We start from the raw sequence: 25120 nt of genomic DNA on the forward strand, positions 1-25120 counted from the left end.
ATATACGATCTCGTATTACATTTTTATGGAGTAGCATATAGATCGATGGCGTGACCAGTGAGTGTTAGTAGCTAGTACAGTTAGCTTACTTTGCTAATCTGAGAACAAAGCTAGTACAAAGCCAAGCACATAACATGTAAAACAAAGCAACCAATTTTCAACCTTGATCACTGCATTATTTTACTATAATATTTATATATCTATGGTTATTTATATCTATTGCATGCCCCCCCGCCCCCGAGCAACTCATCACTTGCTAGTGTGATTGTAGAGTAATACATTTGGAGTCAGTAAGCTGTAAGGACACATCCAAGATGTCTGGTCCAAATCCATGGCTGAGGTCAAAACACAGGCCATCATCATCATCATCATCATCATCATCATCATCATCATCATCAGAGGAAAATCCATCATGAGCATTCAGAGAATCACAATCCAGGCTCTGCTGATCCAACCGATCTATAGGTTTTATTAAATGTGAAAGCATTCAAAATCAACAGCAAAAGCCTGTAAAGCTCATATAGATCCAACATTATGAAATATTTACAGTCAAAGCTCACAGTGAAAATATTATACATGCAAAAACGTAGTGCATGTACGAGTATGAGTGTTGACCGAGCAACAGTACATTCCAGAGAATTTATGAGATAATTAGTATGTAAAAGGCTAAAATGTAATCCTGAAACATTTACAATCAAAGTGCACGGGGATAACGGTAAACCATCTCCAACTCGACAGATGCGTCTGCATCCTGATTAACTCTGCAGGGGAATAAATTTAACACGCTTTATCTGTGATTATTATTTTTGGCCTCTCGATCTCCGTAAGCGCCGATGTCTGTCGAGCACCGAGCGCTGTCGAGCGTGACAGGAAGGGCAGCGCTGGAAATTTCGCAAACATCTCCAACCTCCCCGCTCCTGCTGCCATGAATACTTAATATAACACAAGAGCCGAGTGTCAGTGTTGCCCCTGGAAACAGGAGGTGGGACGCGGTACAGGATCCCATTTTGAGTGCTGCAGATGGGTACACGGGGGAGAGTGAGCACAGACACACGGGGATGAGATTCCTGACGGAGCGAGAGACCTTTGAGGAAGTAGACACTCGTATAGCAGCGGCTCGTGCCGACATTAATAATGACAAAATGAAGTCGTCAGGGTATGACACTTGACTTCTGCTACAGGATAATCAAAGGATCAGGATCTAGGAGTATCAGTTCAGCGTACAGTCATCCAGCACACATGCTAGCTTATCTAGCATTAGTTTGGTAAAGAAGGTTCGTGGTTTTAGACGTAGCTTCGACTGTGTCTTCGATAGAGCAGGTGTGTTTGCCAGGTTTTAGCCCAAAAACCACCCAAAAGACCTGAAACTTACGCAAATAAAATTTTACTGCTGATCCGTCATGCCGAAAAGTTCCAGTTTTGTTTCATCGCTCCACAGAACAGAAACCCAAAACTTCTGTGGCTTATTTATATGATCTTGAGCCGACTTTTCTTCTGCTTTTGGGTCAGTAGTGGTGTACATCTTGGAGTTCTGGCATGGAAACCTTCTTCATTTAGTACGTGTCTTACTGTGCTCACTGAAAGCTCAGTGCCTGTTGCACCAAGTCTTGCTGCAGGTCTTTTGCAGTCACTCGAGGGTTTTTCCTCCTCTGCCTTCTCAGAAATCTGCTTGCCACTGTTGACAGCTTCCTTTTTCTCCCCCATCCAGGTACATACATTTTCTTCCCCTAGCCAGTTCAGGTATTTCATGTGTTCCAGCTCAAGCACACCTGGTACAACTAATGAAGCGCTTGATTAGTTGTGGATCAGGTGTGCTTGAGACAACACCTGTTTTGCATATTTGTGCTGCTGTGAGGGATTCTATTCAGGTGGGTGAATAATTTTGAAACTGGAGAAATAATAAGTTGCATTTTCAGTTGAATTTGTGGAAGCCACTTGAAGCATTCGTTGTGTTGAACGATTTCAAATCGCTTTTGTTTGATTTGTTCATCGCAAACAGCTGAAAGTCTGTACATTCTGACAATAAACCTGATTTACAATGGGGGTTGAATCATTCTGATCGCAACTGTAGCTACTACAAGCTACAGTACATGTTGCTAATGACGTATAATTAGCATATATCTAAGTTCAGTTGGAGTCGGTTCGTGATGAGAGCAGGCTGTAATAGTAAAATAAAGAGCGCTGGAATGAATAGAGCCAATTGAATAGAGCTGTAGGAGCTCTATTATAAATTTGGGTCGCTACAGCCTTAGTAGGATGACAGACACCCACACGTGCACACACACACACACACACACACACACACACACACACTAACACACATACACACCACAGAACATGATGAATGTGCTGCTGCTCTTTCAGATTATAGCGTTATTTTATCCACGGTGAATCTGTGGATATGAATCATGGTGGTGTTGTGTGTCGCCTCGTAAGAGTCAGAGTTAAGCGCTGCAGGTGGCAGCTGGAATGAAATATGTTACAGCCGATCCAGAAGTGCAGACACGTCACGGCGTTAGCACAAGGAGAAAAAAAAAAGGAACGGAGAGAGACGAGAGTGGGAGGACGGAGGAGGTGTGCGCTCGGAGATGTCAAAGGCGTCTAAAAAAGGAGAGAGATGGAAATAGACACAGGTGAGACTAGAAAAGGAAGAAAGCATGGGACGACAGAGAGAGCGACAGAGCACCTGTATATCAAATCACACAGCTGTGTATTAATCCAGAACACTCGCTTAAGTTATAATGCTAATTGAGGCAAAGTCTGCAGCTGAATTCTGGATTCTGATTGGTCAGAAGGTGTTGATTCATTTCCTAGAACAGCAGCTCTGACAGTAGCGCAGCTGCAAATCAACGGTTTATATTAACGCGATATCGATGATGTGGAGTGTTTTTTTTGTTTTATTTAACATTTAGGGAAGGAGTCTCCGCTGTCACGCTTTGTAACAATAAAGCTCTAACGTTTTCAGGAACTACCTTTTGTGGAGGTTCCACAACATTAAAAGTAACTATAAATGGATAAAAAAATAAATAAATAAATTAATAAATAAAAAAAACACACACACATTGTGTCATACTCTAATGAATAAACGGGAAACGTTGTGGTAACAATAACTCCGAGTCATTACATTATTGATTATTTTCCTATAACAGCCCGGAGTTTTATACCGCATCACATTTTTCAAAAAATGACATGCTTTATTAAAATTTTTTTTTATAAATGTATAGTTATATTTCTAGTTCTGGAACAAAACAAGTTAGCTTCTGTGTATAATTACATTACAGCAGCTATAAACAGTTTATTAACAGTTACAATACTGCCATAGAAGCAACACCGCAGACGCCACGAGCCCCGCCCCTTTCCTATCCATTTCCTATTACACACGCTACATTACTAGATGTTTGAAACAAAGCTCAAGGAAGATTAAGAGAAATCATGAACGGCAGGAAGAAAGGAAGTGCACTCAGTAAGATCAGAAGGTTGTTTTAAAAAAAAAAAAAAAAAAAAAAAAAAAAAAAAAAAAAAAAAAAAAAGAAGAAGAAACCAGAACTCCAGAAAGGCAGTTAATTTTCCCATAATGCAGCAGCGAATTACTGCCATGTCAACGCTACACGTCCGGCGGCGTTAATGAATTAATAATAAAGGCACGCGGTGTGAAAAGCAAAGGCGCTGAAACACCAAGACGCAAATTACGACATTTTGTGTTCACTTTGCTAAGAAATGACAGAGGACACTGTAGAGCAATTAACCTCGGCCCACTTGCACACACACGCACACACACACACACACACACACACACACACACACACACACGCGCTGGTCAACATCCAACACACACACACACAATAAAAAAAGCGTCTGAAACTACAGAATCTCACAGAAGGGAAACAAACGAAACAATTCACCGATACACACATTTCCACATACAACCCTGCTTAAAAGTTTGTACCCCATCATAGTTTCTAGGTTATACGTTGTTTAGTATTGTATATATATATTTTAAAATAAAGAAATGAAATGTTTCCACATTAAAAAATAATACCATAAAGTGCAGTAATAAATGCAACAAAGTCACTATTTAATTTGACGACCTTTTGCTTTAAAAATAAAATAAATTAAAAAAAAGTGGTGTGTGTGTCAGCGTATCCAATTAACATTCACAGATGATGCCACCAACATGTCTGTCTCTCTATCCAACGCACCAAGAAACTTACAGATGAAAGAAAACCTGCGAAGCCGAGCTGACAGACGGGTGTGTGTGTGTGTGTGTGTGTGTGTGAGTGAGTGAGTGCACGAGATGCCGTAATCCAGCAGCGTCCTGGGAAAATAAAGCAATTATCAGCGATTGTAAATTATTTTTGACGGCTTGAGGTGCAATGTCACATGAACAAAAAGTGACGAGAGTGACGCATAAACACACCGTCCTGAAACCCGAAAAGAATCAATCTTTGTGAGAAAACTTTGAGATTAAACGGGAAATGATTATTATTATTTACTTTTTTTAGATGCAAGTCTGATACTGATTAAATCCTATTCACTTCACATTAAAGCTTATGTGTGACGGCGTGTAAAAAATCCACACCCCCACTGGGTTATGTATTTTTAAAATGAAAAAAAAACACGTTCTTTTTTTTTTTTTTTCTCTCTAAAAAAAAAATAGCTACAAAATAAAATGAAAAAAGCTGGTGGAGACGATCGAAAGTCCCGATCTGGTACAGAGTTATATCCATTTAAAAAAAGGAAATTATCGAACAAACTATTCCTATCTTCACATACGCTGTGTGACTGTTTTTACATTAAATAATGAAAATATGAAACGTATGTAAATGTAAATTGCATATGTAAAATAATATTTGTGTTCCACGACTTTTACAAAGTGCCGACCCCCGAGACTCCATCCATAAATTTTAAATAAATAATAATAATAATAAAAACGCCACCACATCAATGATTATATTTAGAACGATTTCCCTTTGTTAAACGACGTGTACCTGTTACTATAGAAACGATAACGGACTGGAGCTGTTGTCCAAGCGGGGCTGTTAACAATGCAAAAATAACACACGCTCCAAACAATTGGCTTCATGGAGGTATAAAATGATTACGTAAATATATTAAATGACGATTTGAAAAACACACTGTGTACTGTAGCTGTGTTGTTTGTTTAGCAGGCATCCCAACGATCTTATCTCTCCAGCATGTCTTCAGTTTAGCGACTTTGCATCGTTTATGTATTTACGCATGAATTTGACGACCGCAGCTCGATATGTCTTTTTTCTTCTTCTTCTTTTCCAATTAAACAAATCTCTCTTACGTACAGCTAAGCAGAAGCAGAATACAAGCGGAATTCCCTCCCGCGAGAGTTTCTGTCCGGTTCTGATGGGATTAAGATCAAGACGAGCCTTAAAATCCTGAAACGTGAGAAAAGTGTGAATGGATCAGAAGATGCAGAAGCAGCTGAGAAACAACCGAAAATTCCCTCTAGCACCAGAGCTACAGGCAGAAACTGACTCTGATGATTAACACCACAGGTGCCACGTGGAACAAGACGAGCGTCCGTCTCTAACCGCACGTCTACCAGGTGACCGATGAGTCCGTACGAGCACGTACTGTAATAAAGAGCGCACAGTTACTGCATCTTCACAGTGAAAGTCGTTTGGAGGAGCTGGGGAATTAAATCCGTCGCGCTATAAAGAACAACAGGGGACAGAAGTGTGTTGCGTTTAATCAGCCGTTACACATCAGTCTCACGATGGCCTCATAACCCAGAACACGCAGTTCATTAGGAGGGACGTCTATGCTGGAGAGAAACGAAATGCTGCCTTTGATAATCGACTTCCTTCCTTGTCTGTGAGCCGTCTTTGAGTCTTTAATATAACACTCTCTGCAGGAATGAATCCTCGTCCACCATGAAAACAAATCCACTCTTCACATACTCTTCCCCTTCCAAGTAAATGTGCTGTTATCATCAAGTGCCAATTATTTCCCAACTGCAGCACGCTAAGCAGGCTAAGACGTTGGACTACCGAATTAGAAGGTCGTAAGATCAAACACCAGGACTGTCAAACTTCTACTGCAAGGCATACTGTACTTTTTATCCATGTATTGTTACATCGAACGTTGCGGAACCTCCACGAAACAAGTCTCGCTTACGTCATACGGCTGTATATATACACCGAGAAACATCAAAGAATCAACTCCTTCATCCTGAAGACGTCGGAAAACGTGAAGTCAAACCTTCGCCTCCGACTGTTGCAAAGCACTGATGCTGACACTGGAGACTCCTTCCATAAACGTCCCCTACATGCCCCTGTGAACAAGCTGTTACTATAGAAACTATACTTCACTCCACTTCGGCACTTCACAGACTATTTATTCAACAATTCCCACGGAACATTTGAAAAATTCCATTACCTCGTGTTAATCGCTGATCCCACAAGCTGTAAAACCGTACGTCGTCTGTAACCGCAAACCTCATCGATAAATTCCATGCCGTCTGTCAAAAGCTCTTTAAGTGTCTGTCTGGCTCTTTAAAGTATGGGAGGCTATAAACACGGCTTGTTGATTATGACACCTGCCCACAGCGCAGCGCGATCGACCGCCGTCCGTACGCCGAGCCGCTGAGACCTTCCTCCGCACCAAATACAATGAGGTGACATTACGAACTCACAACGCTTCATAAATCCCAATCCATAGATTAATGTAACGAGAAAACATGCTGAGACGAAAGACCATGAGCTTTATTTCACAGCCATAACCATAACTGCTGGCCAGCTTCAGTAACGGGACACCAGTAATAGAAAAATCAGTGGAGAATGTCATTGATAGTCTCGTAGACAAGCAGGAGACAAAGCGATAGTTAGAAATGCGTCACGTTTGAGATATGTATAAAGCAGCGCTGGGCAATATGATCATAAAATATTTATATTGCCATTATTATATTTTCACAATATTTATATCACGGATAATGAGTCAATTCTACATGAGCAAATCTTCAAATTTCATGCTTTTTCCTATTTTCACGGTTAAACGGTTTACTTTAGTAGACAATCAGCTTAATTTTCGTGGTATGTAGATATTTTATCTACCATAAAAACATCATAAAATATTGCGATACATGTTTTTACGTCAAATCACCGAACCCTAATATAAAAGATTTTATAAATACACTTGCTTCTACATTCCCTCCCCTTCACATACTCATTAAAGCTCTCAGGAACAGATGAAATTCTCATCAGCAAACGCACAATGATGTGCTACGGCGTGATTACATATCATTACGTTCTTAATTACTCCATATGTCTTTTACATAATCTACGCAAAGCAGAGCTTATAATGACGTCCCGTGACACTCGACGCAGGAGTATACTGTAATAAATGACTATGACAGGCTGAGAAGAGAATACAGATGGCTGAGAAGTGTGGCTAGTTTGACTGGAGCTAACAGCAAACAGCAGGATAACACTACAGCGTGTAAATCGAAATCGCAGATTAGTCCAGGATTACGCCGCCAGTGGCTCGTAGAATGGAGACGTTAGCATATGTATACGTGTAGAGGTTTAAACACTGGAGACTACTTAAGAGAAAACGGCAACATTTGACAATGCCGTTACAGAAACGTAACCAACACCTTCTGGCCAATCAGAATAGAGAATAACAGCCAAGGGCAACGTTATACCACAGCGCTTCTGAATTCTCGATTCAGATTGGTTAGAAAGTGTCGACCAGTTTAATTTTCTACACCAGCAGCTCTAATGACTTCTCTAATGGTTGATCATTTATAGAAGGAGTCTCCAGTGTCAGAGCTTTCTCAGTAAGTTGGGTTTTTTTTGTCTCGTTAACTCGAGAGAGACGGAAGAAAGAGATATGGTGAGGGAACAACTGGTAATTAACAGCTGAAATGTACGTGACAACAGGAACTAACCGGTTTGATGGATGTTTCACCAATAAAAACGTAACTACAAATGGATAAAAAGTGTGACGTCATTGTTTAATAAAGGTATAAGAGGAATAAAACACTACGGGATGTGTTGTTATTGGAACACACTCAACTTTGGAGTGGCGACTGTAACTCTGCTCCGTTCCACCACGCTGTTGATTATTTTCCTCTAATAACACGTCCCACATTACTTAATGTATTCAATACGTACATGTTTACTAACTTTAAGTTTAGTAAATATTATGATAGTAATCTTTGTAACCCAGGAACTGAACGACACCTTAAATGCTATGAAATCAGGATGTGTGGGAAAACGGGAGTCGTATTTGTCTCAGTCAGGTGTTGCCTTTCCTTTCGACAAACTATTTGGAGGACACGGTTCAAAGGTCTTCCAGTAAGTCCTTGTTATTCTGCACAGTTTGCCTGCTTTAACGCTGCACCTGATGCCAATCATGAAGGGCTGGATAATGAGCTGAGGAGGTGGATCAGGTGCGCTGAGCACCCCTGAGACAGAATTCATCTCTGCTGGAAGACGGATCTCCAGGAGTCTCCACAGCTGTTCTATAAAAGATGATTACACAGTCATGCAGCATGATTTTTATTCCCCTCAAATTTGTAAGTGCATTAAGCATTTCAAATTAGGTGTGATTTTTAAACAGCTTCCATCCACGTTGGCCAAGATTTATTTATTTATTTGTTTTTCTACTGATCTTTGATGAATGACCAAGATGGACTAAAGCAAGTTTGGCACCAGGGTGAAGGAGATTGTGGCTCAGAGCTTTGAGGCTCAGGAGGCTGTAATTAAGCCGCTTAATGCTGCACACTGAGCCAGGTGTTATTGGAGTTGGTGAGTGTGTGTGGATGGTTAACCAAAACACCTTACAAGGAGGGGGAAAAAATGCAATCCTGGTATGCAGATCAGAAATAAGTCTCAGTCAGGGAACAGTGACTCTGGAACACTGAGATTTGAACCCGTCACTCGCACAAGAAAATAACGAGCTAACCTGATTTTGACATTTTTAAGGATTTTAAATCCCATTCATAATTATTCTTAAATTCACCTCTAATACCAAATAGTTAGCTAACATCAGATAACCTAACATGTTTTCTCTATCTTATTTATAAACAGTCATAATTTACAATGTAAAGGCTAGCAGGATAGCCAAGAAGAGCTAAGCTGCCAGAAGGTTTTTTTTTTTATTTTTAGAGGATTTTAAGTCACATTCATAAAATATTTACATCTTTCACTTATAACGGCAAACTAGCTAATATGAGCTAACCGGACAGGATTTCTGAGATTATCTAAAGTCTAAGGTCAAAATCTATAATGTTATCAATGCTAAATCCTGCCGTGACAGGATTTTTTTTTTTTTTTTTTTTTTTTTTTTTTTTTTTTTTACAGATTTTTAACTTATATTCATAAATGTTCACAGTTTTCACTTCTAATCAACACTAACTAGCTAAAATGAGCCAGTGTGACAGGATTTCTGTAAGGATTTAAAACACTAAGTGGTCATAGTCTACAGTGTTCTATAAGGTTATTGACGCTAACTAGCTAAAGTGAGCTAACCTGACAGGATTTCTGAGAGGATTTAAAGTAGTTGGTCAAAACCTGACAGGATTTTTTTGAGGATTTGAAGTGACATTCATAAATGTTCACATCTTTCACTTGTCATGAGGGCTAAATAGCTAATATGAGCTAACTGGACAGGATTTCTAAGATGATCTAAAGTCTAAGATCAAAATCTATAATGTTAATGCTATCAGGTTAGCTAACACGAGCAAACCTGACAGGATGTCTGAGGTTATTTTCAGAATATATTCATAAATGTTGAAATATTTTTCACTTCTAATGTTGGATGGACAGCTAACATGCTAAACCCTACCATGACAGGATCTTTGAACATTTATGAATTTAAGTTAAAAATCTGTTCACAGTTTTCACTTCTAATCAACGCTAACTAGCTAACATGAGCCAGTGTGGCAGGATTTCTGAAAGGAAGTAAAGTACTAAGTGGTCATAATCTACAATATTCTATAAGGTTATTGATGCTAACTAGCTAGAGTGAGCTAACCTGACAGGATTTCTGAGAGGATTTAAAGTAGTTGGTCATAACCTGACAGGATTTTTTTGAGGATTTGAAGTGGCATTCATAAAATGTTCATACTTTTCACTTCTAACGCCAGCTGGCTAGCTAACATGGCGCGAACCTGACAGGATTTCTGAGCCTTACTGCATTTTGTACTGTTGGCTTCATCTGTGCTGCTATCACGTTTGCGATCACAACAGGATTTCAAAGAGTACTTAAATATCAAATACATTTAAGTTTTCAACTTAAAATCCTCTCAGAATTCTTGTGAGATTCGCTCGTGCTTTCGAATTAGATAGCATTAACTTAAAGCACTTATAGTATAAGTAAGAAAAAATCCTGTCAGGTTAGCTCATTTTATCTAGCTAGCAGTCACCATAAGTGAAAAGTATGAACATTTATGACTTAAAATCCACAAGTTAGCTCACATTAGCGAGAGAGCTGGCACTTCTATTGCCAACTGGCTATTTATATTTACATGCGTGAGTAACAAACAGAGAAGAAAGAAGTATGTGGTAGTATGGTATGTGTTAGCATGGTATGTGTTGTCAGTACATTACAGCCAAGTGCCTCAGTAGATGTGAAGATGTGAAGCGCTGTTAGCTGTACATATCTTCATTACTGTCCTTGAAAAAACACCGCTTGGCCCAATTGGCCATCAGCGAAACAAAAGAATCCTCTCTTGTTCCCCGTGCAGTCCTGAGGTTCCTGAGCTCGGCGGTAAACAACGGATCAGTGAGGAGAGGAGGTGAGACAGCGTGGTTCGGTCTCGGAGGCAGAGAGACGGAGAGAGAGATGTTTATAGAGGGATGAAAGGAGGAGAATCAGCACTGTATCTCTTTTTCTCTCTCTTTCTTGCCAGAAGTGGCTGCCAAGAGCCTCCCAGAAGGAGTGGGATGCCAAGGCTGGCTGAAATGTGTCTAAAGTGAGATAAGCTGGTGGGATGGAGCTCTCAAGGCTCTTCAGAAGATCAGTCCGCCTCCGTCTCTTTCTGTGCGTGTGTGTGTGTGTGTGTGTGTGTGTGTGTGTTTATGTGCCTTCCGCATTAAGATTGTGTACTTGTGGAGAGAAAGCAGCCATGACAGAATGCCACAGCTCAGAGACAAACAGAGAAGAGACTATATTTATATCCACACTGAAACAAATCCAGCAAATAATGAACCAAACTGGTGTCCATATGGTCTTCTGACTCTTTCTCAACTTGAAAAAAAACCCACCCCATCCATCTTTGAACACATTTCTGTCGTCCTCTTTCCCGAACGCATCACAACGTGAAATAGAGAATGCCAAGTGCAGATCTGAAGCGCTCGGAGGCACGAGCTCTCCACAGGAGGACTTCGAGACGGGCGGCCTGCCGAGCGAGGGATGGAGGGAGATAAAAACAGAGAGAAACGAGGGAGAACCGACTGCCTAATGCTTGACCCAGCTACTTGAGACTTGGCTTCTGAAGTGAAAAGCGTTCAATCTCTCCAGAGGAAAAGGGAAGAGAAATGGGATGAGCCAGTGAACAAGAGTTTACCGTTTAAGCACTTGTCTGGTGTTCCTGACTTTCCAGAACCAGTGCGTTTAAAATCTAGCACAATGTGGAGCTTTAAAACCACCTTATTGGGTTAGGTCACACTTATTCTCAAATCATTTGTCATAAATCCCTTTCTTAATTTGGTCAATAAAGCAACACACTTTGAGTGGGCTTGTATTTCTTCTGAGATGATCAAATGTGAATCTTGATACATGATCAATGATCTAATATAGGGAAGATACATCTGATGCAGTGAACGATACGATTTGATACGATTCAGAGCTTTTAGTATGATATTTTCAGTTCAGTACGATAAGAGTTCGATTTTTAAAGAGTGGAAGGCCATGCCTCCTTCACTAGGACTGAAAAACACACATGCCACACTTCTTTCTTTCAGACTAATAGGTACAGACGTCACATCTTCATCGCTGGGATTGACGAGCACAGAGGCCACGCCTCCTTCTTTCAGACTGAGTCACTTAAGCCGCACCTCCTTCACTCAGACTAATAGGCACAGAGGCCACGTCTCCTCTGGGATTGACAAGCACAGAGGCCACGCCCCTTCTCTCACACTAATAGTCACATAAGCCACGCCTCTTTCACTAGGACAGATTTTTTTTTCTTCACTTACATGAAACCAGAATTCCCTCTCATATCATGTGACTAAATTCTACACTCTGATTGGGTGAGTTCCAGAAAATGCTGCTTCCTTCTACGAAGTCACCTTGCACTTTCCAATTTCACATCCCAGTGCATCACAATGCGAGTGAAGGTTTTCTTAGTTCCACACAGGGCCGAAACACAAACACACACACACACACACACACACACACACACACACACACACACACACACACACTACACTAATGCAGAACAATATGGCTGTAGGAACAGTGTGTAAAGTCTAAACGAAGGTACTGACTGCTCATGTCGCCTCTCAGGGACTCTGATGGCTCATTGACAGTCTGTTACAAGATGTCATGTAACGGCTTTTCTCCACCGTGTCTCCGTTTCCAGCTTGTCATTGTCTCGGTGTGTATTTTCGGTTTGCCTGCACAATTTTTCGGTAAGGGCTCGAGGAACGAAACGGACCAAATGAAGACTAGAATTAAAAAGCAATGACTTCTGTAATCAAGTCAGTTTTGCGCACACACATCATATCACATTCGAACGCTTTAAGGAATTTCATTTCAAAAAGGCACAGAGGACATTACAGTTGGTTATATTATTCATCACTTGTGGTGCAAATCATTATAGGAAAAAACATGAACCTTAGAAACATTAGAAAACCAAATTAGACAAAGAAAAGCGTTCACACTAGAATGTTTTATTTAGGTTATGTTCTAACCTCGTCTTGATGTCTACCAGCAACGGTCACGTTATGTAAAGAACTAGTTTAACAAACTCAGACTAAAGACGTCTAAAATCTTGCCATCTGTGTGTGATATTCTCACAATTTGATCAGCTGTATGGCTGCATGTGCTGTAGCGAAACGGACGTCATCCTTAACGATTCGGTTTGTAATCAGAGATGCATCATCATCATCAAAACAGAGAAGAGCGCTTGCACACTGTACAAAGATTTAAAATGTTTAAATTACCAAATAAAAAGACAAATCAATAACAAGTCAACTAAACAGAACCGACTGAATCAGTCAACAACGAGACAGACGAGGCTCGTGTTGTGACCCAGATGAGGACGGGTTCCCTTCCGAGTCTGATTCCTCTCAAGTTTTCTTCCTCATATCATCTCAGGGAGTTTTTCCTCACCACCGTCACCACTGGCTCGCTCAATAGGGATAAATCCACACACATGTATCCTGTGTTTATATGTTTCTGTAAACAATGTCCATGTCCAACGAGACAATGTCCATTGCTAAAAGTGCTATACAAATAAAATTGAATTGGGTCGACTTTCAAGTGGTAAAACTTGACCCCTACTCGAGTTCCGTGCAAATCTGAAACACGTTTCTATCCGAGAGCAGAAAAACATCGACATTTCAGCATGTGAAGATTTTAACCTGTTCAAGCATAAAAAAGCTCAGCAGATCGGCAGCTGCTTGTGAGCCTGTGTGAAATTCCCATGGTTTTACCAGTTGAAAGCTGACAAAAATAGCACCCCTTTTCACAAGCAGGTATCATAAGTGGCTGGTTTGCTTGTTGATTTCAAGTCTAAAGTAGCCACACAGTCCATACAATCACGTCTGCCTCTGACTCTCTTACTTACACGGAGGGACTCGAGATAAAACGGTACGGCCGAACAACGTTCATAAAAAGGGAGGCAAAACGTAATTATTTCATGCTGACGGATAAAAAAAAAAAAAACTAAAGTTTGGACCATAATATCTGATGCTAGTTGAAGCTAACTGGCATTCTGGTCGACTAGCAAAAGCTTGAGAAGATTGTTACATTAGCCTCTCTCTGTCTCTCTTTATCATTCTGTCAGCAGCACTTTCTCTCACTCTCTGTCACTCCCACACATTTATTTCACATTTCTGGTATCATGAGGGAGGACCCGATGATGTGAAATACTGCAGCACTGCATACTGCATACAATCTTGGTACAGAAGTCTCGCTGGTTCTGCGTTGTAGCTACACGGCTAACGCAGCTACCAAATAACAGAAGTCTTATCTCACACAAATCCTTAATACAAGTACAAGCACATTGAAATTGTTCCATTACCCTTTTTTATTTATTTATTTATTTTTTACTAAATATTGTCTATGTCATGTAAAGTTTTTCCTCATCATTCTCGAATATGGCTCGTTCATTAGCAATCTAAATCTACATCCAGAGACATTTCTATGAAAAAAAAAGAAAAAAGAAAATTGCTACAGAATTTGAATTGAACTGAATTCACAATGACACACAAAGGTTTACAGACTCCAGCTGGTGCATTGGTCTCAATATTTATGACCATATTTATTTATTTATTTATTTATTTATTTAACCCAAAAATTGTTGCCTTGTGTTGTGTGTCGTTCTCGTACAGCTACTGGGTTTGTCATGGAAATAGCCGTTCGGGCAGTCAGGATCTTTTTCAAGCCCTGACGCAGTGTGTTTTGTGCACCTCTAACCCCCAACGCATTTCGTAAAAACCTTCCCCCGCGGGTCGATTAACTTCCCATTCGGCCACAGGCTTCAACAAAACAATACGCTTTTCACTCCTGCGCGTTATTAAAAGAGGAAAAGTGCGATTCCCTATATACCCCCCCCAGCCCCCACCCCCACACACATTAAATACAGCTAGTTACTTTGATTCCCAAGGGCCTCTGTGAATATAAAAGGTGATGGCATTGATCTGCGCAGCGTGATATTACCGAGAGCTGAGAAAGCGAGAAAGCCATTAGAGAAAAATCACTGGAGGAGAACGCGGGCGTCGATAGTCTAAATACGGCCGAGCCAAAACAAGCAGGTGTTGTGAAGAGGCTTTTCTATCTCTGCTTTATAGAGTTTGGGTGACATACTCAAAAGCGAACAACAACCGGGACACCTGAGCCGGATTAAAACGGCGTGCTAAGCCAGGGATTTATATGATGAGTGATAACGGTGTGTGTATCTCTTTTCTCCTGAGAACATCTGATGCTCGTTTGCACGCGATCAACAATCTGTGTCTGATAGATCCGTTTAACCCTCTAATGCATGAATTATTACGTTTACTTTGTTTTAAAATGCCTTTTTTTTTTTAAATGGATTTTTATTACTTATCAATTTTAGGGGGGGGTGGGGGGAGGAGCTGGTAAATTGTTGCCATACAATGTGCAATGGTGGAAAGTATCATGTACTAATAAAAATAACACAAACTGTATGAGATTATAATTCCAAGTACTGCATATTCCAGGCTATAAATTGCAGAGTTTTGTTGTTTTTTGCCATCATGTAAACAAGTTATATCTTTTAGAATGGAATTACAGCTGTAAAAAGTACGTGGATGAATTTACTCACTCAAAATACATACAAAAATTAGATCCTAAACATGTTTTAGGTGAAGTTTTTTTTTTATATATATATACTTTCTTTTGAATTCTGCATTTTTTCTCTTGAAACATAACATTTAGAAATTACGACAGCTTTTCTTACTCTGAATGTGAAAAAATGTAAATATACTATTTAGACCTATATACTTTTTTTGTTTGCTATGCAGCATCGAATACTGTTTTAATGTAAAACAATCATTGAGGAAATATAAAATCTCACAAGAGTTCAATAGTCAAAGCTAAATTTCTAGATATCATGCCTAATCTGTAATCACCTGACATGCCTGTCACTGATTGGCTGCTTTAATCTGCAGTCTACAGCTCGACACGATGCAATAAGACCACACCCTGACTTCACTGACTTGCCGTCGCAACTTTGTCACGTAAGCGGAGACTTGCATCACAAAAGGAGTAGGTTTCTCAACACCAACACACTCACGCAACAAGCACACTGTATCTCTTTATTGAAAAGTAAATGATGTCTGATTGCAATGCATTCTGGGTGACTTCCGAAAATCCACACCCTCAACCCTCCAAGGGCTGGTCTAACAAATTCTTTTGACCTGATTAAATAATGGAGCAGCACTTAAAATGGTGGCAGTGGTCCAACCAATCCAAGTGAAAACGCAGAGAGCAAGTCAACAAGGGCGCATTAAGAGCACTACTGGAACACAAACTCAGACATTTCCTGTGTTATTTCCCCAAGCATCCAAACAACTGCAGAGGTTTTACAGTGTGTGATCACCTCCGCTGCAGTGAATACATACAGCATACACACACACACACACACACACACACACACACACACACACACACACACACACACACAGAGAACTGAACGTTACATGATTCTCCCTGGCCCCTATGAGAAATCAGTTATGACATCTAGGGATGCAATATTCTCAAATTTCACATTTTAGCTCGTTATAAGCGTTCAGTTTGTGCTCGCTATTTCATACACAGTAATATTTAGATAATTCATTTGCAAGAAGCAATTAGTGGGTCCATGTGGGTATAGAATTATAACTTTAATAACCTGAAAACAACACAACAAAATCTCCAACAGTGAATTTACACCAACACTCCTGAATTAACCCTTACAGTCCTGAATTAACCCTTACAGTCCTGAATTAACTCCTACAGTTCTGAATTAACCCTTACAGTTCTGAATTAACCCTTACAGTCCTGAATCAACTCCTACACTCCTGAATCAACTCCTACACTCCTGAATCAACTCCTACACTCCTGAATCAACTCCTACACTCCTGAATCAACTCCTACACTCCTGAATCAGCTCCTACACTCCTCAATCAGCTCCTACAGTCCTCAATCAGCTCCTACAGTCCTCAATCAGCTCCTACAGTCCTGAATTAACCCTTACAGTCCTGAATCAACTCCTCCAGTCCTGAATCAACTCCTCCAGTCCTGAATCAACTCCTCCAGTCCTGAATCAGCTCCTGTATCAGCTCCTACAGTCCTCAATCAGCTCCTACAGTCCTCAATCAGCTCCTACAGTCCTGAATTAACCCTTACAGTCCTGAATCAACTCCTACAGTTGTGAATCAACTCCAACACTCCTGAATTTACCCCTACAGTCCTCAATCAGCTCCTCCAGTCCTCAATCAACTCCTCCAGTCCTGAATCAACTCCTACACTCCTGAATCAACTCCTACACTCCTGAATCAACTCCTACACTCCTGAATCAACTCCTACACTCCTGAATCAACTCCTGAAACAGCTCCTGAATCAGCTCCTACAGTCCTATCAGCTCCTACAGTCCTCAATCAGCTCCTACAGTCCCGAATTAACTCCTACAGTCCAGAATTAACTCCTACACTCCAGAATTAACTCCTACACTCCCGAATTAACTCCTACAGTCCTCAATCAGCTCCTACAGTCCTCAATCAGCTCCTACAGTCCTGAATCAACTCTTACACTCCTGACTTAACTCCTACAGTCCTGAATTAACTCCTACAGTCCTGAACGGCCTCCTACAGTCCTAAATTAACTCATACACTCCTGACTTAACTCCTACAGTGCTGAATTAAACCTTACAGTGATTAATTAATTCCTACACTCAAAGTCCTAAAGTCCTGAATCAAATCTTACACTCTTGAGTTAACCTCTCCACTCCTAAATGACCTCCATCACTCCTATACTACTTTCTTCAGTCAAAATATATAACCTACAATATCGAATTAACTCTTGTCATTCTGAATTGACTCTTAAAATACCAAATTAGCTTCCACAGTCCAAACTTAAAACCTACAGTACTGAATTAATCCCTACAATCTTAATTTAACTCTTAAAATCATCCATTACCTTATACAGTCCTGAGTTAAAGTGTACAGTCCTGAATTAAATTAGAGGCACAGAAAGTCCTGTGACTCACTCTGCACCTCATTTCACACTTCAGCAGCTGCCTAATGACTGTCATTTTCTATAAAATATAATAATAATAAATAAATAAAAAACGAGCATAAAGGCCAGCTCTGAAATCATGGAGTTTGAGACAAATAAATAAATAGATGAATAAATAAATAAGAAGGTATCTTTTACATGGTACTGTAACTGAAGTGTCCCTTTAAAAAATGATCAAAAGTACATAATGGTACATTTAAGGATCGCTGATGCACCTTTAATTAGCTTTCAGAGTAATAACAAAGATACACTTCTCTAGGTACACACTAAAGGCACAAAAGACGTGCGTATCATATAAAGCGTTAGTCAATATTATATACATATGATATTACATATGATATTAATGAATGTAAAAATCTGGAAGCATGGAGTTGGAGGTAAACAAACAACCAAAAATTCTGAATAAATAAATTAAAATTATATATATATATATATATATATATATATATATATATATATATATATATATATATATATATATATATATTATATTATATATATATAAAATACACACACACACACACACACACACACACAATGGGTCATACATATCCTCTAAAACTAAATACGTATCATATAAATACTATATGAATAAATGGGTTAGATTTATATATAGTATTATAAGATATATAGCCACTATAGTGAACCTTCATCTGATCTACATGCATACAGGATATACTGAATATTCTCTATAATAATAATAATAATAATAATAATAATAATAATAATAATAATAATAGTAATATCACTCCTTCATCCAGTTAGTAAGTGCAGCTTTCCAACCATCTGACTGCCATTCTGTATGTGTGTGTGTGTGTGTGTGTGTGTGTGAGAGATCAGCTCACCGTTGCTGGAGATGCGGTTCTCCACCTGGGCGGATGATGAGAAAGGGCCACTAAGTTGGATGTAGAGTCCCACACAGTGGAAACTCCGCAGCAGGAGCCGGAACGCGCTCATGTCGCCTCTGCTAGAGGACACCGCCTCACATCCACGCGCACACCCCGATCCCTAGGATAGATCCACACCCGGGGAAAGAGATGTTGTGCTGGCGGTGTGATGGAGAGAGAGAGAGAGAGAGAGAGAGAGAGAGAGAGAGAGAGAGAGAGAGAGAGGTGTTGCAGTCTCTCCGTCGCTGCTCCGTTACTGTGCTCTGAGCCTCAGCGTCACGGACTGTAGCGCGCGGCGGAGGGATACAGCAGCGAAGTGAGCTCTTACGCGGAATGATCTCTTCTCAGACATTCAACACTAAGTCTATGTATCTGTCTATCTATCTATTAAACTTTCTAAACTAATCTAAATTAACTAAATGAATCAATTACTCAGTAGACAAATTAATCAAAACATTTATCATCTATCTATCTATGCATCTATCTATCTATCTATTAAACGTTCTATCCTACTAGGCTATATCATGTGTAATCACATATAATGCCAATCAATCAATAGCCAAATAAATCAAAACATTGTTTATCTATCTATCTATCGATTAAACTTTATAAACTGCTATATCATATATAATGCTAATTAATCAATTACTCAATAGACAAATAAATCACAACATTGCTTATCTATGGATCTATCTAGAACCCTATGTTAAAGAGTGTATCTATTATATATTAATGCATGCAAGATGTATCTGTTGTGGCGTCACAGCTCCAAGGTTCGATCCTTTGCTAGACGTGTCTGTGTGGGATTACTCCAGGTCCTCTGGTTTCCTCCCACTTACCTAAAGCATGCTCGGAGGTGGACAGGTGATGCTAAATCGCTCCATGTGCTAAGTTAATGATTGGATAATTGGTTATTATTATTCTAATTATTATGATGATGATGATGATTATTGTGATGTCTCCTGTTCCTGGTCTAGAGAACATGCCTGCACATCTCTGCACATGACTGAAAAGGTTTTGAAAACGACTTGCGTATTAGTGCGTGCCTGCGTTAAGTCACGTCAGTGACGTGGTTATCCTGGACCACGCGCTCGGTGCTCAGATATAAACATTAAACAAACCGAGATGAAATTTTAACTCGACCATTTGGTTGCCGTTTTGTTCCAATTTAGGTGCACAAAGAGCTACGTACAACTCAACCAGGCGGAAAAGTTCATTATTCCAGCATCTCTGAGGTGTGAAATTACAGCCGGAGCACCGTCGCGGTTATAATCGCTGATATGAGGAGCGCTCGACTTCCTGCCAATTTAATATGCAAATTAGAGCTCGCCTTATTACAGGTGCAGGTTGGAAAGAAGAGGCGCACGATGGAGCAGATGTTTCCGCCACGTGAAGGGGCGACCCCCGGGCCTGCTGCGCCAACATAACCGCCGAGACAACAGAGGGATGTGATTGGCATCGTCAGTTTCTCTCTCTGTCTCTCGTTCAGGCTGATGCTCTTCTCTACTTTATACAGTAAACACACATACACACACATCATCCAAAACCAGAACTTTCTCTAGTAATTCATTAAAGAAAATGCTTTTTAATAAGTACACACGATGGCTGGGATAAAAGGTAAACAGTAAGGAGTTATGTAAGGAATAAAACATCAAATACTTACTATTATTCTTACCAAGCGGTAAGAAGTGGATTATTTTCCAATAACAGCACGTCCTGAAGCATGATATTCCTCTTATAGATTCCACAGCAATGACAAATTTTTCATCGACTAAAGAACATGTTTAATCTTGTGCATTTAATCTTGTGGAATGCCTTCAAAACAAGCTACACTGCTTCACCTCACCAAATATTCACCAGTCTTAAACTCCTGTACCCCTTCTTCAAAACCTCCTGTGCTAAACAAACCGCATCATGAAGACCTGGGAGAAATGGCCAGACATTGAGGTACAGCTAAACATCCTCCTCCTCCAGAGTGACGCTAAGCCGTTAACATTTTTAAAAAAAAAAGAAAAAAGAATATGACACGACCGTGACTTGAGGAAACCGTCCACCAAAAATCAGTACCACCCTGCTGAAGAAAAACCCCCAATAGAAACCATTACAGAAATCCGAATAGTTTCCACTACAAATACCATTACAAACCATCAGCTAATCATTAAAAGCATTACTGGTCCTTAACAGTATCCACTAGACATAACACGCCACCAATAGAAGGCAAGAAATTACCAGTAGAGACCCACAGGGATCATTACAATTTCCATGAAAATCAGTACGATTCCCATTATAACCATTAAGAGTGCATAGTGGCTTAGTGGTTAGCACGTTCGCCTCACACCACCAGGGTTCAGGGTTCAATTTGGAGTTTGCATGTTCTCCCCGTGTTGTGGGGGTTTCCTCCCCCAGTCAAAATACATGCATTTTAGGCTGATTGGCGTGTCCAAAGTGCCCGTAGCTAATCAATGTGTATGTGAGTGTGCCCTGCGATGTATTAGCACCCCGTCCAGGGTGTACCCCGCCTTGTGCCCCATGGCCCCTGCGATAGGCTTCACGTTCCCCGTGACCCTGAAGGATAAGCGGTATATAGAAGATGGATGGATGGATTATAAGCATTAAAAGCATTACAAATTCTATGAGGATTTCTATTGGGTTTTTTTTTTTCTTCAGCAGGGCAAGTAAAGACGGGATTAGTCAGAGAAACAACCATGAGACCAGACGTCTTAGCTTCACTACGCCGAGGAGATGAGCCAGTCTTTAGGATTTGTTGCTTTATCGCATCATACCTAATTTGTATCAAATCGAATTAAAACAAATCTAAATGGAAATGTCGCTTAGATACCTCAAGCATGCGGGGAGGCTCGCAGGCTCATCACAGCAGACGTCTTACGGCACCTTTTTTGTTTACTATTAGATGCCGTGTTTAACCGATGATACGGGTTTCAGGCGAGTACCGCATTGCCACAGGATCCCAAAAGACAGCGGTTAGAAAAATCCTGCTTTACAGCACGGCTTCGCCGCACAGAGGACGGATTAGCGCAATTGCAAGCCAGTGACCTTCAACCGTTCGAATGTTATGCTAACTGCTAAATGTTTTTAATCCCCCAATAAACAGTGAGAGAAAGAGAGAGAGAGAGAAAGAGCAATAAACAGCGAGAGAACAACAAGAGACGAATAGAGATGGCGCTTTGTGCATTCTCGCTAACTCGCTAGCTCAGCACGCTAGTCATTAGCGTAGGAGTGAGACTTGCTGGCTCATTACCGCTGGACAAACATCAAATTATTGACCATTAAATCCACACCAGGGGCCCGGAGGCAATTTCTGAAACCAAAGAGCGAGACGAAAGAGCACAGAGTAGAAATACAAAGTTGTTTAGGGACCTAACTGGTAACGGGTACTTCACACAACACCTCGTTTTACATGATGATTCTGTTTCCAGAGCCACGTTTTTGTGTTTTAAAAAAACGAACAAAACTTCATAGCTATTCTTTAAGGAAAGATGCACCTTGGTAATAATGATACTACAATATACAGAGGGCTTATTAGAATATTCTCACAGCAGCGTGCGTTACCGTACGAATAAAGGATCACTGAGGTCTCGTCGTTGGAGGCTACTGGCTGGTGATGCGGACGGCCCCAGGGGACATACTCGGAAGCCATGAAGATGGCGCCGGACTGCGGTTGCGGGTTTAGGACCCAGGTCTCCATCGGTGGACAGTTCATGACTTCACGTTGAGCTGGTGGTGAATTTCCTGATTACACAGTTTTCACTTTTGGATTCATCGTGTAGATTCATTCCCTTTTGAGTCCGATTCCTCTCAAGGTTTCCTCCTCATGTCGTCTCAGGGAGTTTTTCCCCTCGCCCCCGGCTCGCTCGTCAGGGATTAATTTTAAATCTGAAATGTATAGATTACTTAAAGCTGCTTTGGGACGATAACATTGTTGAAAGTGTTATACGGAACAAATTGCACTGAATTGAAAACACTTTGCGTCGTGCTGTTAGAAGAAAAAAAATAAATAAATAAAACAACTTTGATTTAATAAAAGAACGACGCGGAATACTTTTTATACATTTATGATTACGTTTAACGTTGTGGAACATCGACAAAAGTAGTTCCTGTTCTCTCTGTAACGAACATAAACAGCACTATAACAAAAACGTTTAGTTGGAATTTGTTTTCTGAGCACTGACTTGGCATTTCCGCGGTAAGATGAACGCCGAGGAAAACAGTGATGGTTTCTCATGAGGCATTATACATCCATCTCTCTCTCTACACATAAATACACACACCTATCTATAAATTAAAAAAAAAAAAAAAAAAAGGCCTTATGAATGTGCCATCTCCTGTTATGAAAGTGTTCATTGTTTATTTTCAATATAACGTTTAGAGAAAGTGTTATTAATAAGTCACTAGTAAATAATACTAACTTAGTGGTTGTCCATAGAGACGGCGATCCACATTCCCAGGAAGCATGAAGAAAACTGTTCCTCTCTCTCTCCGTTCGATGTTTTTATTCACATCAGTACATTTCATCACACGTTACGTTATATATATGAAGACCGTTTAAAAAAAAAAAATAAAAAAAAATAATTTTGTTATCCGCATGAATATTCCAGGATCATGGATCTGAGTGTCCTGGATGTTGTTTACATGAACAGCATACAGTATCACACCAACACCAGTCTTAGCAATTAATATTACTCAGATACATTTACACGTGACGGAGAGAAATTAATTACATCTTTCCACTTGGGTCTTGTTCTCACAGTTCAGTATTTTTTTAAAAAAATGACTCATATACAAAATGTGCTTCATACCCAAGAAGAACAGAAACACGGTTCAGCGTTGAGCTTCACCTTGAATGTGAGCCATTAGTCATGACGTCATAAATTGATCAAAACGCACTATTTACAGAGAAATCAGAGGGCGGGCATCGGTGATCCGAGCGGAGACTCAGAAATCCTCCAGAAGCTCCATGATCCGTTTCTGCTCGCTCAGCCGGTACTCCTCGTTCTTGCCGTCGCCGATGCTCTCCGCGTATTCTGCAAAACAGCAAACAAATGTCATGCGTTCTCTATTTTAAAAACAAGAAGTGCTTTTTTCCTTATCCTCCAATATGTGCTGTAACACCAATTGATCACGTTACTGAGTGTTTTATGGGTTTCCACATAGGAGCTCTATATTACTACAAAGTGACGTATAGTGTGAAAAGTACAATGCTTCTTATTTATTTATTATTCTCAATGACATTAAAGAGCTTGGATGCAGTAAGAACGTGTAGTCCATCATCTCAAATATGCAGTTATGCACAAGCTGTCAGCATGTGGATGCTTATACGTACGTGTACACACACACACACACACACACACACAGATATAAAAATAAGCATGAAGGGAAAAGGCTGCAGTCTGCAGTTTCACAGTAGACAGGACGAGTGCAGACTAAGAGCTATGCTTTAAAAGGCCAAATACGATTAAGAGCAGCAGCACTTAAATCTGCATCTCTGGAAATGTGGAAACGTGGACACACACACACACACACACACACACACACACACACACACACACACACACACACACACACACACACACACACACACACACACTTACTTCACCTGCTCTATCAGAGCACTTGTTATGCTGTGTTCTTAACCCACCTCACACTCTCTGACACACACTCAGCACATCACCACCTCTTTCCTCTCCATTTACTGCTCTCTCTGTTCTTATTCTCTCTTCAGGGCACTTACTAGGCATGTGAGTGTGTATACACAGATATCCACAGGTTATGTGCACATATATATGCAGGTTTAAGTGATAGAATATATACATTATTTAAAGACTGTATGCATCCTGAAAAATCTAATGTATAAACTGGGATTGGCATACAGACGCCACACCTCCTTTTATACTGGTACTGACAGATAAATAGGCCACACCTCCTATACTGGTACTAATAGGTAGATAGGCCATGCCTCCTTATCCTTCACTGAGACTGATGGATACAGAGGCCACACCTCCTTCACTGGGACAGGTAGAGGCCACGCCTCCCTCACAGGGACAGGTAGAGGCCACACCTCCTTCTCTCCATCACCTTCTATTTCACTGGGATTGAAAGCCAAAGAGGCCATACCTCCTCCTTCTAACTCAATGAGATTAAGATACGAACACCATGTTTCCTTCTCCATCACTGTGCCAAATGTGAGGTCACAGATTGGAACAGTAAATCTTTACTCCCCTACATACACACAAACCTCTCTGAAGTCATGATATTTGACAGTGTAATGGTTC

At 40.4% G+C, this 25120-nt stretch overlaps 2 protein-coding genes across 3 annotated transcripts in view; both read right to left on the reverse strand.

The window, feature by feature from the left end:
- LOC108276224 (V-set and transmembrane domain-containing protein 2-like protein) overlaps window positions 1-23178 on the reverse strand; it is a 41192-nt gene extending 18014 nt beyond the window's left edge. The window contains exons 1-2 of the mRNA XM_053686518.1: window positions 20494-23178; window positions 18789-20336 (exon numbers count right to left, since the gene is read on the reverse strand). Coding sequence (XP_053542493.1) covers window positions 18789-18900 — 112 coding nt within the window. The 5' untranslated portion in view covers window positions 18901-20336; window positions 20494-23178. The remainder of the gene's footprint in view (window positions 1-18788; window positions 20337-20493) is intronic.
- Window positions 23179-23324: 146 nt separating this feature from the next.
- The window catches only part of ctnnbl1 (catenin, beta like 1), a 31373-nt gene continuing 29577 nt past the window's right edge, over window positions 23325-25120 (reverse strand). For both annotated transcript variants that reach the window (XM_053686517.1, XM_053686515.1), the window contains exon 16: window positions 23325-23872. In XM_053686517.1, coding sequence (XP_053542492.1) covers window positions 23784-23872 — 89 coding nt within the window. In that variant the 3' untranslated portion in view covers window positions 23325-23783. The remainder of the gene's footprint in view (window positions 23873-25120) is intronic.

Source organism: Ictalurus punctatus, chromosome 15 (assembly GCF_001660625.3).
Source record: "Ictalurus punctatus breed USDA103 chromosome 15, Coco_2.0, whole genome shotgun sequence".
NCBI classification, from domain to species: domain Eukaryota; kingdom Metazoa; phylum Chordata; class Actinopteri; order Siluriformes; family Ictaluridae; genus Ictalurus; species Ictalurus punctatus.